Source organism: Xyrauchen texanus, chromosome 11 (genome assembly GCF_025860055.1).
Source record: "Xyrauchen texanus isolate HMW12.3.18 chromosome 11, RBS_HiC_50CHRs, whole genome shotgun sequence".
Taxonomy (NCBI): domain Eukaryota; kingdom Metazoa; phylum Chordata; class Actinopteri; order Cypriniformes; family Catostomidae; genus Xyrauchen; species Xyrauchen texanus.
The window spans coordinates 36,162,405-36,178,225 of NC_068286.1; the positions used below are offsets into that span (position 1 = coordinate 36,162,405).

At 43.2% G+C, this 15,821-nt stretch overlaps 2 protein-coding genes across 2 annotated transcripts; both read left to right on the forward strand.

Moving 5' to 3' along the window:
* The first annotated feature begins 670 nt into the window (after window positions 1-670).
* Window positions 671-3,293, forward strand: LOC127652152 (lecithin retinol acyltransferase-like). The gene is made up of 2 exons (XM_052138213.1): window positions 671-1,532; window positions 2,872-3,293. The coding sequence occupies exons 1-2, from the start codon at window positions 1,005-1,007 to the stop codon at window positions 3,022-3,024; spliced, it is 681 nt and encodes a 226-aa protein (XP_051994173.1). The 5' UTR covers window positions 671-1,004; the 3' UTR covers window positions 3,025-3,293.
* Window positions 3,294-3,519: 226 nt separating this feature from the next.
* LOC127652153 (lecithin retinol acyltransferase-like) lies at window positions 3,520-14,988 on the forward strand. Its single transcript, XM_052138214.1, has 2 exons — window positions 3,520-4,578; window positions 14,533-14,988. The coding sequence occupies exons 1-2, from the start codon at window positions 4,072-4,074 to the stop codon at window positions 14,686-14,688; spliced, it is 663 nt and encodes a 220-aa protein (XP_051994174.1). The 5' UTR covers window positions 3,520-4,071; the 3' UTR covers window positions 14,689-14,988.
* The last annotated feature ends 833 nt before the right edge of the window (window positions 14,989-15,821 follow it).

Below are 15,821 nucleotides of genomic sequence, written 5' to 3' on the forward strand. Positions count from 1 at the left end.
AACCAGCTCTCAACTTCAAACCACCGAAGGCCAAACTCACTGCTCTCACTTTTTCCATACATCCGCCTGGCCTCAACTTACAATCAGAGAAAGTCCAGACAATGAGAGAAAGCAGACCTTTCGTTTAACACATTTATTTTTCATTTTCAAGCAACAGCCTTAAGAATAATTAGACTTGTTTGATGGCTTGCAAGATGGAACAAGAAAACGGTTTTAATGTGTTACAGCTTTAGGTAAGTTAGGATTTAGGATTTGCGCAAATGCCTCATGAAGATGGCGTGCATCTTTCATCAGCATTTATATGATGTGTCGAATTAGATTATTTAATTAAAGAACAAAAAAGACCAATTGCTATTTTCTATGCAAATAAAAGTGCCATTTCTAATGACAAACAATGTAATTGGGAGATTTTTAAATATAGGCACATATCATCAGCAAACAGAATGTTCCACTAACATGTTTTCCTACATTTGATTCCCGTTTGGCCATTTTTTGGAAACCAATTCCTAACGTTCTAGGAATGTTCTTTTTAGGTTTTATTATTATTTAGAACCAAAGGCAAAAGTTCCCAGAACATTTTGGGAGCCAAAAAAATTTTTTTTATTGATAAATGGGAGTATTTCAAGAATTACTGAATGGAATTAATTGCTGAACACTGTGAGGAAGAAGTAGAAGTGGCTAAAAGAAGATCAATTTATACACTATTGCTTTGCAGGCCTACATCGTAATTATCAATGCGCACTAATCCACACTGTTTTTACTTTATTCTATTTTCTTAACTTTTTTCCCTCCCTATCGTGACCTTTTCACTATTTCCACCTTTTTTTTTTAGGTTCCGTTATGTCAGTTTGAATGCAGTCTTTAACCAGTGTTTTCACAGATGCCTTTGCATCTGGCTCGCAGCGCATCAATAGTGGCCAATGGTCTACCCACTTACGCCGTGATGTCATAGTGAGCCACTACTAATATAAAGTGGTGAGGTGTAACCTAAGCAGCATTGCAAAATGTTAGATTCCCTTGCTTTACTGTTGGAGAAAACGTTCCTTCTTGCACATTTTAACTTTTTCAGCACCACTCCGTCTAAGCAAGAAAGATGTACAAAGCGTCGAGAGGAGAGCACTGGTTTCCAGCGCGGGGATCTCTTGGAAGTTCCTCGTACATTGTTCACTCATTTTGGCATATATCTCGGTGACAACAAAGTGGCCCACCTTATACCCGATATACTCCCGGTGTTGACAAGCAACAAGTCTCAAATTCAGAAAGTAGTGACGACTAAGAGATTGCTCCTCGGTGTGATCTACAAGTATGCATCCATACGCGTCGACACGGTGGAGGATTTTGCTTACGGGTCGGCTATTTTCCTCAATACAATGGATACTACGCTGGGAAAACAGCCGCTGGCTGGCGAGGAGGTGGCCAGAAGAGCTGAAAAACTTGTCGGCCAAATCGCATACAGTCTTTTATGGAATAACTGCGAACATTTCGTCACATACTGCCGTTACGGGACAGCGGTCAGCCTGCAGACAGACCAGGTAAAGCGCGCTGCCTTCCATCACCACGTTTTCCTTTTCAGTGAACTCTCCACATCTACCACAAATAGTTTAGACCTTTTCCTTTTCGTAGTTCGCGCAAATAACCAATAGGAAAACGAGTTTTTTACGCATCACTTATCAGAGACAAATTATAACGTGAGTGGTTCATGTACATTCAAATATGTAGCATATATAAAAATGTAATTGATTAAAGTTGTATAACATTTGTATCTATTTGAATGTTAATAATGTGTTAAGAACTATGCGATCTGCGCCATCATACGCAGCAACACAGAACGTTCCCCTAACGTTAGCATTTGGTTACCGTTCGGTTATATTTGGGAGAAACATTCCAAAGGTTCTCTGAGGGCTATATTTTTTTGTAACCATAAACTAACTTGACCAGAACGTTGCAGGGAGGTTTTTATGACAACATAATAAGAAAATACACATAACGTTCTCTAATGTTTATTTTTATAACCATAAACTAACTTTCCCATGACGTTGCAAGGTGTTTGTTTTTTTTTTGACAACCTAACGATAATTTATACAGAACGTTCTCTGATGGTTATTTTTAGGTTTTATTTTTATAACCATAATCTTTTCCCATTTAAATTATTTTTAATAGACATTTTAATAGTAGGCTAATCATATTTGATTACTTTTCATAAACATTTCAAAATGTTGATATAGCTACTATATTGTCCCAATAACACATTTGTTGTATGGATTTAAGTAAATCAGCATTTAAAATGTGATATCAGCCAACATTTAAAGGATGATAGAAACATCGTTAGAAAATACTTTCACATGTTTAAACTCAAAATGTGTTCATGGGGCAAATGACAAAATGATGGATTCCTGCACGTCTATTTGCCATTTTAACAATAAGGGTTAATGCTAAAGTACTTTTTAAGATAAAGTACTTAAGAAAAGTGTTGCTATGTTGGAACCTCCCTAAAATGCCCTTTTCTGTTTTTTGTTTTGAAGGGTTGCATTTGAGGGGCCCATGCAATCTTTGACTATGGAATTTTGCCACAAATTGTCTTAGTAGCTACTGTGTTTCCCTTTCCATTTCTCTTCAATTCCTTGCTGCCATCTCTACGTACAACGTACTTCACGTCATTTGGCTGACTGAGAGCTTTTTGGAAAATCTGGGTTATTTTCAGTGAAAAAAAAAAAAAGAACAAAAGCAAGTAGCAAGTTCAATGGCAAGTAGGTTCGGGGAGATACACGCCCAGAAAACATAGCTGCGGTGCAGTCTCAGGCGAATGACAAATGTGTTTTTAGTTTCAGTGCCCTGAAACTCACCTTTTTTACCATTTCTTTCCCTCAACAGTTCTGTGAAAGTTTAAAATGTGTTATCCGGGACCAGAGGAGTGTACTTCTAACCACTGTCATCGGAATGTTGTCCATGTTTTTTCTTGGAATCGCGCCGTTCACCGCACTTCCAACCTTTATCATTCCTTTCATGTTGTGGATGGCTGGATAAGAGACGAAACACGTCTAAACCAATGAACTATGAGCATTTATGGACTATGAACCAAAAGTTCATAATATTTTCATACTAGTTCAAAAAGTATTTTTTCCTCCAACAAAAACTGTCTTTGATAGTTGCGTATTTTTACTATTGGTAATTTAACTGGTAATTTTGTTGATTCTTATACAGTTTTATGTAGGCTACAATTTTACTGTATTGTATATTTATAATTGTTAAACATAATGTGGACTATTTTTTAACAAGTTAATAAATGTCAATTCAAAGGGTCAGATGCTTTTTCATATCTTGCCTAATTAACATCAATTGCTAATCTTTTATTTCACAAGTTTCAGTTTTGAAAGGATGAACATAAATTAGATCCTAAGAAATAATAATTGATAAAGAATAGATTGCATTTATTGCATTCAAAGCATCCGAAGTGCACAGATTGAATTTTAGATTATCCACAAAAAAAAAAAAAAAAAAAAAAAACGAGCACAAAAGTAACATGTAGCCCTTTAAATTTAAGTGTCGATAAATAAGAATGGTTTCAACTGCATACAATTACATTTTTTACAATTACACTCATGCAATTGAACCAGGCAATATTTCCTACTGAAAATGTGTACATGTATGTTTGTTTGAATGTCCTGGCATGTTTTCAAGTTCTAATAGAGAAAGGTTCCCACTAATGCGTTCAGTTGAGCAAAAGGCATTTGTCCAAATTTGGGCGAAATTGTAAGGAATTAAGGCTCATTATTGCAACACATATTTGCTCATTATACAATGTCGTTAAAAATTGCTTCACTTTTCTTTGGTACTGAAATAACAAAGATTGGGCAACTTCATCCCCTTAAAACAAAGAGTGAGAAAGCCTAAAGAGTCCTTGGGTAACTATGCATTGTTTGTTTAATTGGGCATGTGATGTACTTATTGTTGAGATTTTTCTTAAAGTGGCCATGGGTTTGTAATCCTCAAGCCCCTCCCTAGTCTGCCTTCAGTGGGATAAAACTGGCAGGTTCCAGGCCTCCTAGAAGCCCACCACATCTCCTCCTCGGGATGTATCCTCTAGAGTTGCTCAGCTTGTTTTTTATATCTGTGATCACAGACTATGAAGAAAAAAAGAAGAAGCAAGTGATTCAATATGACATCTCCATGTTTAAAAGAGGAGATTTGCTTGAGGTCCCTCGAACCCTCTTCACACATTTTGGAATCTATCTGGGGAACAACCGTGTGGCTCACTTCATCCCTGATATCTTGCCGGTCTTTACCATGGACAAGAAGGCCCTTGAGAAAATGGTGACTAACAACCGTCTGATTTTGGGTGTGATAACAAAACAAGCAACTGTCCGAGTGGACTCAGTGGAGGACTTTGCATATGGAGCAGAGATTCTTGTCAACCACATGGACAAGGTGTGCAGTCGGCCATCATTCGATGGTGAGGAAGTAGCTAGGCGAGCTGAGAAGCTCTTGGGCTATGCGAATTACAGTCTGCTGTGGTACAACTGTGAACATTATGTGATGTACTGCAGATATGGCACCAATATGAGCTTTCAGACCTACCAGGTGAGATTTATTCCTATCAAAAGACATTGGTGAAGTATGTTCAGGCAGTTGATGAACGCTCTTCCAAAATGACTCTTAATATTTAATCAGAGATGCCCTGTATCCTGCAGTGCTACATTCAACTTTATTTAAGGTTTCTTTTGTTAATGTGTGAGGACAGTTGTACAGACAAATCACAGTTGCTATTTACCTGAAACTCCTGAAATCTGCATTGTAATGCTGACCAGCAGGCTACTTCAGCAGGAGAACTATGTAGGTTAAGTATGTGTGGCAACAGCAGTAATTCCATTTCAAATGGGATTACAGTCACACATAAATCAGGTTAAGAAATGTACTCCCGTTGAGAAATAGTACCATCATTATTTTTATAAAGCATCATGGTGGAATAATTTTGCAGTGTATAAATAAAAAGTAACTTGGAATTAAAGGAAAGTCAAGAAATATTGAATTATGTGTTTAACTCATTTATGAGTTGAACTCATTCAGGAGATTATAAGTAAAATGTCTTAAGCCTTCCGAAAACTTCTAGGCCAAATTGTTTAAATTCAAAAACTGAAAACATGTCAAACTGACAAGTAACTCAATAGAAGTAGCCCTATAATAATATATTTATAATAATCAGACATTGTTAATAGGTGCAGGTTATGATTTAAACCAAAACCATTAAATTCACGATAACTGTGAAGTAGAGGACAGGTGGACCGCAAACTTCAAGAGAGTTCAGGCTAATTGAACATTGAGGGTGGAGGTGAATATTATTATTATTATTATTTGCAATTTGAGGATGTTTAATTAATGTTTTGTTTCTGTTGCTTGCAGCTAGTCTTGAGCAAGAATGTTAATCTGTAAATTCCGAGGAGAAAACAGTAATCTCTTTCAACACATCATCTCTTTTTCTTTTTTCAGCCTAAAGGCAGATGATGATATTCCAACAGCATGCACGACAAAACAAACCACTCAAACATTTAGCTAAAAAAAAAAAAAAAAAGTGGTGGAAGTATGTTTTTGCCACAATAATCTAAAACATAGAGTCATCTAAAGGACAAATGCTATGTTTACCACAGAATACACCAGCCAAATTATATTTTTTCCATTAAATCAAAATCAGCCATGGGAATCATGAAATCTGTGGTGGTAAATTGGGTCTTTATAAATCATTTGGGAAATTCCAGCAATGTAGTACCAAATAAGCACATTGCCACCACCTAGTGATCAGATTTAGATTCTCGAGAATTGAGCTGTACTTTATTTTATTAAGGAATAGTTCACCCAAAAATTTTAATTCTCTCATCATTTACTCACTCTCATGCCATCCCAGATGTATATGACTATCTTTCTTCTGTATAACACAAAATAAGAGAATATCTCAGCTACGTATGGAGGTACACACAATGCAAGAGAGTGGTGGCCAGAACGTATGCACTGTCGATAATTTCAAGGGTGTAAATAGTAACAAATGAATTAGAACGCTACTGATCCTGAATCATATCCGGTATCATTACCGGATCCTTAAATAAGGCTCTGAGATAAAATATTTTCTCAAAGAACATCAAATGTTTACCTGAAGGGACTTATCCAGACATGTTGTTGGATAAAAGCATCTGCAAAATGACTTCATGTAAATGTTAAATTCACGTTAAATGAAGCATCTCCCGCTGCTCTTTTGAAGAGTTCAACAACTAGCAGGAAATGTTCAAGGGAAAAAGACGTCACTTCCTTACACCTAATAGTTCTTGAAATGGTCTATAAATCTTCACTTTTGACCAGCTCCAACCAATAGATGGTAAAATTATGCAATTTGCCAAAAAAAAAAAGAAGAAAAAAAAAAGAATGTGGATGTGAAAGTAGGAAATAGGACTTATTCAAAAGTTTCAGTTTTGAAAGGATGAACATAAATTAGATCCTAAGAAATAATAATTGATAAAGAAGAATAGTTCCCCTTCTGTCGCTCTCTCCAGGTTGTGTCAGAGAAGCGACACTAGGGGTCTCTCTTGAGCGCCGATATTCACCTCTGAACTATGAAAAAAGGCCAATGAGAGTTGGCAACCAGTATTTGCATGTCCCGCCCCCGGACATACGGGTATTTAAGTGGCGCAAATACGGGAGTTCATTCAGAAAATTTCTTCGGAGCCTATGGTCGTGTTTGCAGACTGCTGCGTTTTACACACCGAGTTCCTGCTATCCTCTGCTGCATGCTGTTGGATTCTACGGCGCACAACAGTGGCTTTCTCCTGTTTGCACGGCTGTGCACTTCCTGCCCCTGAGCGCATCAACAGTTGCAGATAAGAAAGATCTCTCACGAGTTCTTTCATTCATAAAAGAGTGATTTTATTTAAAAGAGTAATTTCCTCTAAAAGAGCAAAAAACACAGCGGCGTTGAACGTCCTTTTAAGGACGCGTCTTTATAAAGATGTCTTTCCGCCCCTGTGTTGTTCCTGGATGCTGTAGAGTACTCTCCGCTTCCGACGGCCACAGGCGTTGTCTCGTGTGTCTGGGCAGTGATCACACTGAGGCTGCGTTTGTGGATGGTTCATGTTCTCATTGCGAAAACATGACCATGACAACGTTGCGGTCGCGGCTTGCTTACAACCGTAAGCAAGCCACTCCAGCCGCCCCCCCGCGTGGGCCTGGATTGGAACCCTCCATCCTCCCCACAGCCATCACGGCTGGACGATTGGTTCTTGGGCGTGGGGCGCCGCTCACAGCCTCGCCCCCCCCCCGGTTCCTTTCTTCCTGGAGGTGCATGATGAGCTGACGTCTTCGTGGAGAGCACCCCTCTCCACTCGTCACACCGCCACCTGCTCATCCGCCCTCGCCACCCTCGACGGCGGAGCGTGCCACGGGTACACGGAGATCCCCCAGGTGGATAGAGCTGTTGCGCTCCACTTATGTCCTGGAAGCACTACCACCTGGCGGGGCCGCCCTGTACTCCCTTCCCGGTCCTGTAGAGCAACATCCTCGCTCACCGCGAAGGCCTACAGCGCTACCGGACGTGCCGCTTCCGCCCTGCATGCCATGGCTCTCCTGCAGGTCCACCAAGCCAAGGCACTTCGCAACATGCACGGGGGTGGCCCTGATCCCGACACGCTGCAGGAACTGCGCTCAGTGACCGACCTCGCCCTGAGAGCGACGAAGGTCACAGCGCAGGCACTCGGGCAGGCGATGGCCACTCTGGTGGTCCAGGAACGTCAGCAATGGCTGGACTTGGTTGAGATGCGTAAAGCTGACAAGACTCGCTTCCTCAACGCCCCTGTCTCCCAGTTCGGCCTCTTCGGTGACACCGTTGAGGACTTTGTCCAGCTGTTCTCCCTGGTGAAGAAGCAGACGGAGGCCATTTCGCACATCATGCCGCGCCGCAAGCTTGCCGCCACGGCCCAGGCCCCACCTGCTCGCCGAGGGCGTCCTCCCGTGGCCAGAAGACCTTCTGCTCCGCCCCAACCTGGGCCCAGCTCTCAGCCCCGGCGTCGAGCAAACCGCAGGAAGCGTACGCCCCCTGCCTCACGGACCCCTTCGAGGACCCGGAAGGCTCCCAAGCGTCCCTGAGACAGCGGACCCAGAGGACGAGAAGTTAGCTCCGGAGGTGGTAAGACCACTCCGTCCCTCGGTGGAGGGCCGGGAGGAGAATCTTTTGTTTTTTCATTTGCCGCACCCCCTGGCGGGGGCTGCGGTACCCAAATTCTCAATAAAAGAGCTATTTCCTTTACCTCTGGGTCACATGGCCCGCAAATGCCGTTCTCACGGCACTTTGCTTTCAGGCCTCAACAGTCTCGGCGCCCAGGATGCGGTGCTTCCGCCCTCAGCCCCACGACTGTTCCCCGGCCGGCCGGTTCAGACGAGTCCAGAGGACGCCAGCATCAGACCTCCTCCTCAGTCACGAACCCGCCCCCTGCCGGGTGCGCGGAATAAGGTAAGTGCTTTGAGTTTATTCTCAGCACCAGAGCCTCAGGACGCCACAGCTCCTCCCGACGCCGCGTTACCTGTTCCGCACCGCTGCGAAGCCCCGCCGGGTACGTCCAAAATACTCGTCCCCTTGGTGCCCCTAGCACGGAGCTTAGAGGCATGGATTTCACTGCCCAGCTCGTCACGGTGGCTGCACCGGACCATCCGACTCGGTTACACAATTCAGTTTGCCAGGTCTCCGCCCCCCTTCGTGGGCGTTCGTTCCTCCGCAGTGCACGGCGAACATGCCCACTCCCTGCACGAGGAAATCGCCTCCCTTCTAATCAAGGACGCGATAGAGCCTGTCTCTCCGACCGAAACGAAGAAGGGTTTCTACAGCCCTTACTTCGTTGTACCCAAGAAAGGCGGCGGCATACGACCGATCTTGGACCTGCGAGTTTTCAATCGGACCTTGTCCAAACTCCCGTTCAAAAGGCTTACCCAGAAACAAATTTTATCTGGCATCCGGCATCTAGATTGGTTCGCAGCGGTAGACCTGAAGGACGCGTACTTCCACGTCTCAATTCGCCCTCGACATCGACCCTTTCTACGGTTCGTGTTCGACGGCCAGGCGTATCAGTACAAGGTCCTCCCCTTTGGCCTGTCTCTGTCCCCTCGCGTGTTCATGAAGGTCGCAGAGGCGGCTCTTGCCCCGCTACGAGGAGCGGGCATACGCATATTCAATTACCTCGACGATTGGCTCATCTTGGCCTCCTCACAGGAATTACTATGCGCACACAGAGACCAGGTGCTCGAGCACCTCAGCCGTTTAGGGTTTCAGGTCAACTGGGAAAAGAGCAAGCTCACCCCGGTCCAGAGCATCTCTTTTCTCGGTTTGGTGTTAGACTCAGTCTCAATGACAGCACGTCTCTCCAACGAGCGTGCTCAGTCAGTGCTGGAATGCCTCTCTTCTTTCGAACCAGGCACCGTGGTCCCTTTGAAACGTTTCCAACGGCTCCTGGGGCATATGGCATCCTCCGCGGCAGCCGCGCCACTGGGGTTGATGCATATGAGACCACTTCAGCATTGGCTCCAGACTCGAGTCCCGAGACGAGCATGGCGCCACGGCACGCACGGCGTGGAAGTTACCCCCGCCTGCCGCCAAACCTTCAAACCCTGGACAGACCTCTGCTTTCTATGGGCAGGAGTACCCTTGCAGCAGGTGTCCCGTCGTGTTTTCGTTACAACCGACGCCTCCAAATTGGGTTGGGGCGCCGTGTGCAACAGGCGCGCAGCCGCAGGCCGGTGGAACCGAAGCCCGCTGCGCTGGCACATCAACTGCCTAGAGCTGCTGGCCGTTTTTCTTGCCCTGAAGAAATTTCTTCAGTTGATTCGTGGCAAGCATGTCCTAGTCAGGACAGACAGCACCACGGTGGTGGCCTACATAAACCGCCAAGGCGGAGTACGCTCCCTCCACATGTCACAGCTCGCCCGTCGTCTCCTCCTTTGGAGTCAGCAGCGACTGGAGTCACTGCGCGCCACTCACATCCCCGGCAAACCTCAATGTGATAGCGGACGCACTGTTAAGGCAAAACGTGCCCGGCGGAGAGTGGAGGCTCCACCCCCAATCGGTCCAGCTGATTTGGGACAGGTTCGGCAAGGCCCAGGTAGACCTGTTTGCCTCCCAGGAAACCTCCCACTGTCCGCTCTGGTATGCCCTCACAGAGGCTCCCCTTGGGACAGATGCTCTGGCGCACAGCTGGCCCACGGGGCTGCGCAAGTACGCTTTTCCCCCAGTGAGCTTTCTTGCACAGGTGCTATGCAAGGTCAGGGAGGACAAGGAGCAAGTCACTCTGGTGGCCCCCTACTGGCCCAACCGGACGTGGTTTTCGGATCTCACGCTTCTCATGACAGCCCCTCCCTGGCGAATTCCCCTGAGGAAGGACCTTCTTTCCGCATCCAGACCTCTGGAATCTCCACGTCTGGTCCCTGGACAGGACGCGGAGGATCTAGCCGGCCTACCTTCGGCCGTCATAGACACTATTAACCAAGCCAGAGCCCCTTCGACCAGGCATCTTTACGCTCTGAAGTGGCGTCTGTTTGCGGACTGGTGTTCTTCCCGAGCCGAAGACCCGCAGAAGTGCGCAGTTAGGTCAGTGCTCGTGTTTCTTCAGGAGAGGCTGGAGAGGAGGCTGTCCCCCTCCACCCTCAAGGTGTATGTTGCCGCTATCGCGGCCCATCACGACACGGTAGACGGCAAGTCTCTTGGTAAGCACGACTTAATCGTCAGGTTCCTAAAAGGTGCCTGGAGGATGACTCCCTCCCGGCCTAACCTGTTTCCCTCCTGGGATCTCTCGGTCATCCTTATGGGACTCCGGAGACCCCCCTTCGAGCCGCTTGACTCAGTTGGACTCAGGGCCCTCTCTCTCAAGACCGCCCTGCTGATCGCGCTCGCTTCCATCAAGAGGGTCGGGGACCTGCATGCGTTCTTCTTTTAGCGACGCTTGCCTGGAGTTCGGTCCGGCAGACACTTTCGTGATCCTAAGACCGCGACCGGGCTACGTGCCCAAGGTTCCTACCACACCCTTCAGGGATCAGGTGGTGAACCTGCAAGCGCTGCCCCGGGAGGAGGCAGACCCAGCCCTTTCACTGCTGTGTCCAGTACGTGCCTTACGTATTTACCTGGACCGCACACAGAGCACCAGACGCTCTGAGCAGCTCTTCGTCTGCTTTGGGGGACAGCAGAAAGGGAATGCTGTCTCCAAGCAGAGACTCGTCCACTGGGTTGTCGACGCCATTTCCCTGGCTTATCACACCCAGGCCGTGCCCCCCCCCCCTTTGCGAGTCCGAGTCCACTCCACCAGGAGTGTTGCGTCCTTGTGGGAACTGGCTAGGGGCATTGCCCTAGCAGACATTTGTAGAGCAGCGGGCTGGGCAACACCTAACACTTTTGCGAGATTCTACAATCTCCGAGTTGAGTCAGTATCGTCCCGTGTTCTCTCAGGTACCGAGCCCGTAGAATTCGGTGGCACATCCACGATCTGACTGGGTGAATCGCTTGCACCCAGCGCCCTTCCCCCTAACCAGGGGAAACAGTGTGCCTTCTTTCCCAGGAGATCCCAGGTTTGGGACACTGGTTGACTCCTCCCTAGCCCTCGTGGGTCGCAGTTCTGCGGAGGAACTCGCCGACCCAAACCACTGCGGGTACCTCTAGCTACCCTGTACTGGTATAGGGGCCCCACAGGTAAGGCCTCCTGTTCGGACTCCCCCTGTGTGTAAAACCACGGTTCTGTCCCCTCACGAGAGTTGACTCCGTGTTTTCCTTAGGCAGTTACAGCTGCCTCGGGTGCCATGCTGTATGCTTCCCCCCCTGCGAGGCTGGATCTACCACCGCACTACTGTTCCGCATAAGACCTAAGTATAGGCCTTGCGATGTATTGCCACTCAAAATTTGCCTCCCCTCCCAGGTAGGTGTGGCCTCCGCAGGGTCTTCTCCGCCCTAATAAGGGCTAAGACCCCCTTCCCTCAATGCATTGTTTGTTTAATTGGGCATGTGATGTACTTATTGTTGAGATTTGGCTACGTATGGAGGTACACACAATGCAAGAGAGTGGTGGCCAGAACGTATGCACTGTCAATCATTTCAAGGGTGTAAACAATAACAAATGAATTAGAACGCTACTGATTCTGAATCATTTCTGGTATCATTACCGGATCCTTAAATAAGGCTCTGAGATAACATATTTTCTCAAAGAACATCAAAGGTTTACCTGAAGGGACTTATCCAGACATGTTGTTGAGACCGAGCGTTCAAGCATTCACACCTAAGAATAGTTCTTGAAATGGTCTATAAATCTTCACCTTTGACCAGCTCCAACCAATAGATGGTAAAATTATGCAAAAAAAAAAAAAAATGTGGATGTGAAAGTAGGAAATAGGACTTAAATATTGATTTGTTTCTAACACACACTGTAATTTTTTTTTAATGTAAAATCCACAGTAACTTAATGGCAACATATAGCATGCAGGCTGCTGTATTTCATACCACAGTTTTACATCCATAAAATTACTGTAAACCTATATAAATAGTTTACAGCATACTCTGTAATGATTTACAGTATGTGCTGTACAGTCAAATTATGATAATTGTTTGTATGCTGTATATTAAATTGCAGTGTCCATAGATCTATCCACAGTAAGCACAGTTTGAGCTGACAGAGTTAGAGTAATACACTTCTATCTATTACCAAATTAAACAATTGAGGTCTTTTTGCAAACAGAGCATTTATTACACAGTAATTATTATCACGTAAATATTACTCATAAAGGTTATGAGTAAATGTTACTACACAAATAAAAGTCCATTCAAATACATTAATATTAAGTTCACCAGATGTCCAAATGACTGAAATAACACTCTGTAATACTCCCCCTGTTCAAACCTAGAGAACAAAAATACAAAAATCAATTCATATCACGGAACTTCAGACATGTTTTTATATCAACATGACATTTAAGCTACAAGGGAGAGAATACACTCTCAAAAATGTCTGCATCATTCAGAAAGGATTGAGATAGAAGTCACTAACATTCAGGGTTGGGAGGGTTACATTTGAAATGTATTCCGCTACAGATTACAGAATACATGCTGTAAAATGTAATTTGTAACGTATTCCGTTAGATTACTCAAGGTCAGTAACACATTCTAAATACTTTGGATTACTTCTTCAGCAGTGGTAGATTTTTTTCACTTGTTTTGACTATAAAAACTCTACTTGTACAGTAAGACAAAATACACACGTTCAAAATACATTCTCTGAAGAACCTAAATATCTTATGCAATGTTGTTTCTAAAACAAGATAAATCAAATTGATCTTGTTTTAAAGATTTTTTGATATTTTTACAGGAAAACAATACAAACATTATTATCAAGAATATGATTTTTGCCCTAACATCAAAGGTCTTACTAGAAAAACGAAAGTATGATTCAACGTGAATTTTCTTGATGAAAAAAATATGATCGTACCTGGTAACATGTCATGTAAAATGGCTAGAAATAGCATTTTAGCTCAGTGTAAAGTTGACAATTTACACAAGGTTTATTAACACAAGGTTTATTAAGGTCTATTTCTTCTGCTCCAAACTTACTTCTCTGTCTGCTCGTATGAATGTAGCATAAGAAAGTGTTTCACCACTATTCAAATGCACTTTGGATCTCATCATATATATATGTATACATTTTTCCATCTGAAAGGACTAAATATTAAATGAAACAAATGACAATAAAATGCAAAGTAATCTCTTCAGTAATCAAAATAGTTTTGAATGTAACTGTATTCTTGTTACGATTTTTGGTGCTAACCTGGTTCAGGCAAAAAGAGGTAACTTGGCCTCTGCTCCTCTCAAGGCTGATGTGAGTTGAGTGGAGACTCAATGTTCATACAGTAGGTTTTGTCTTTTTGATAATAGATCACTTAATAATGCCTAAAATTTCCCCTAAATTGTGTATGTACAGGTTTCAGATATGGCCAGTTCTCATGCAGTTTAACAGTAAATTACTGTAATTATTTTCCCACTAATTTTTTCCTAAAGAATACAGCTCAGTTTGACAGTAACATACTGTGAACAGTATCTATAGTAAGTCGCAGTTGGAAATTCAGCAATAATACTGTCAAAACAACAAAAATAATTTACAGTGCACACCTATTATAAAACACTTCTGAAGATATAGATTTAACCACTGGAATCATACGGATTACTTTTATGCTGCATTTATATGCTTTTTTGAGCTTTAAATTTCCCTGTTGACTTGCATTGTATTGACCTAGAGAACTGAAATATTCTTCTGAAAATCTTTGTTTGTGTTCAGAAAAAGAAAGAAAGCCATACACATCTGGGATGGCCAGAGGGTGTGTAAATCATGAGAGGTTTTTTTTTTAACTATTCCTTTAACTGACCTTTCTGCATTTTTAATTCATCAAAAGATTCTGCTGAATTCTAATGCAAAATTAAATGCATGCAAAATTGAATGAGGGAAAAGTCTTAGCTTTGGAATTCTTTCTTTTTTTTTCTAGTTCTGCAAAGCAGTGCGCAAGATTGTATGCAGCAAGACCAGTTCTCTCCTAAGCCTACTATTGTGCTTGTTTGTGATGTTTTATCTGGAAGCTCTGTCCATCTTTGGAATTTTGCCAACAGTAATCATCCCCTTCACTATTTGGATGGCATCCTGAATCTCTACAACAAGCCACATCAACACCTCTTTGTTGAAATGTCTGTGGACTAATGGATATCACCAGCCACTGTACATTATTTAGTTCAAGGTGCTTCTCCATTCTCCATCATCCTGGAGCACATTTATAACATACACAGATTTTAGGCAATGGGCAATTAAGTATTTCTGATTAAACCCATGTAAGGATGTGATCTTCTTGTTAAGTGCTATCATGTTAAGATGTGTTGAATAATTTATTTTCTTACTGTATTATTTTGTGACTTATAATAACGCCATATTAGCTATTAATTAAAGAAAATCTTTATATAATTTGTGTTTTGTCTGTATAAATGTGTAGATAGATATATAATACTTCACAATAACATGGTACTCCAAGGCACTTCAAAGAATACCATGGTCTATTTTAATTTAATTTAATAAAAATTAAAAATGTTGTGTTGGTTGGACGGTTTCAGGTTCGTTCGTTCTGACAGCTCATTGGTTGATGCTCGACCGTCAGATAATCGTCAGTCAACAGGATCAAGCCATCGATCATCGAGTGTGTCACAGAAAGTTGGACGCATATCTTACCTTTATCTAATTTATTGAAAGGGAAAAAGAGCAGATCACGGTTACATCGACACAATTTTCATACCAAAAGTGAAGGTAATTTTTTTTTACGAAAAGCTGACAGACGTGAAAAACACATAATTTGTATTAAGAGAATTTACTATTGAGTAGATTATTTACTTTGTCGTAAATATTGTATTATATAATATCTATTCGACTCCAAACACCTGTTCCGGTCGACTAAAATGTCTGGCTGTCCTGTAGCGATGAAACTAACGAACTTTTTACCTCAAAAACGGATTTCAGATCTATCGAATTTTTATATAATATTAATTAACCCATTTTGGGGCTTTAAAAAGTTGCATTGTCGTTTTCAAGGATACATGTAAGTTATATAGGACTGTACACTGTTAATTACTAATAAATAACATTTCTTGATGCTAATTGTTTTTGCTAGCTGAGGGAAGCTTCATTCACGCACGCGCCACAGAAATATAATTTGTATACAATGTAGTTGACGTCTGCACGATGGGCAACTCAGTGCTTTTTCAAAGGGTTTGTAATGGCATTGTAAAGCTTCTC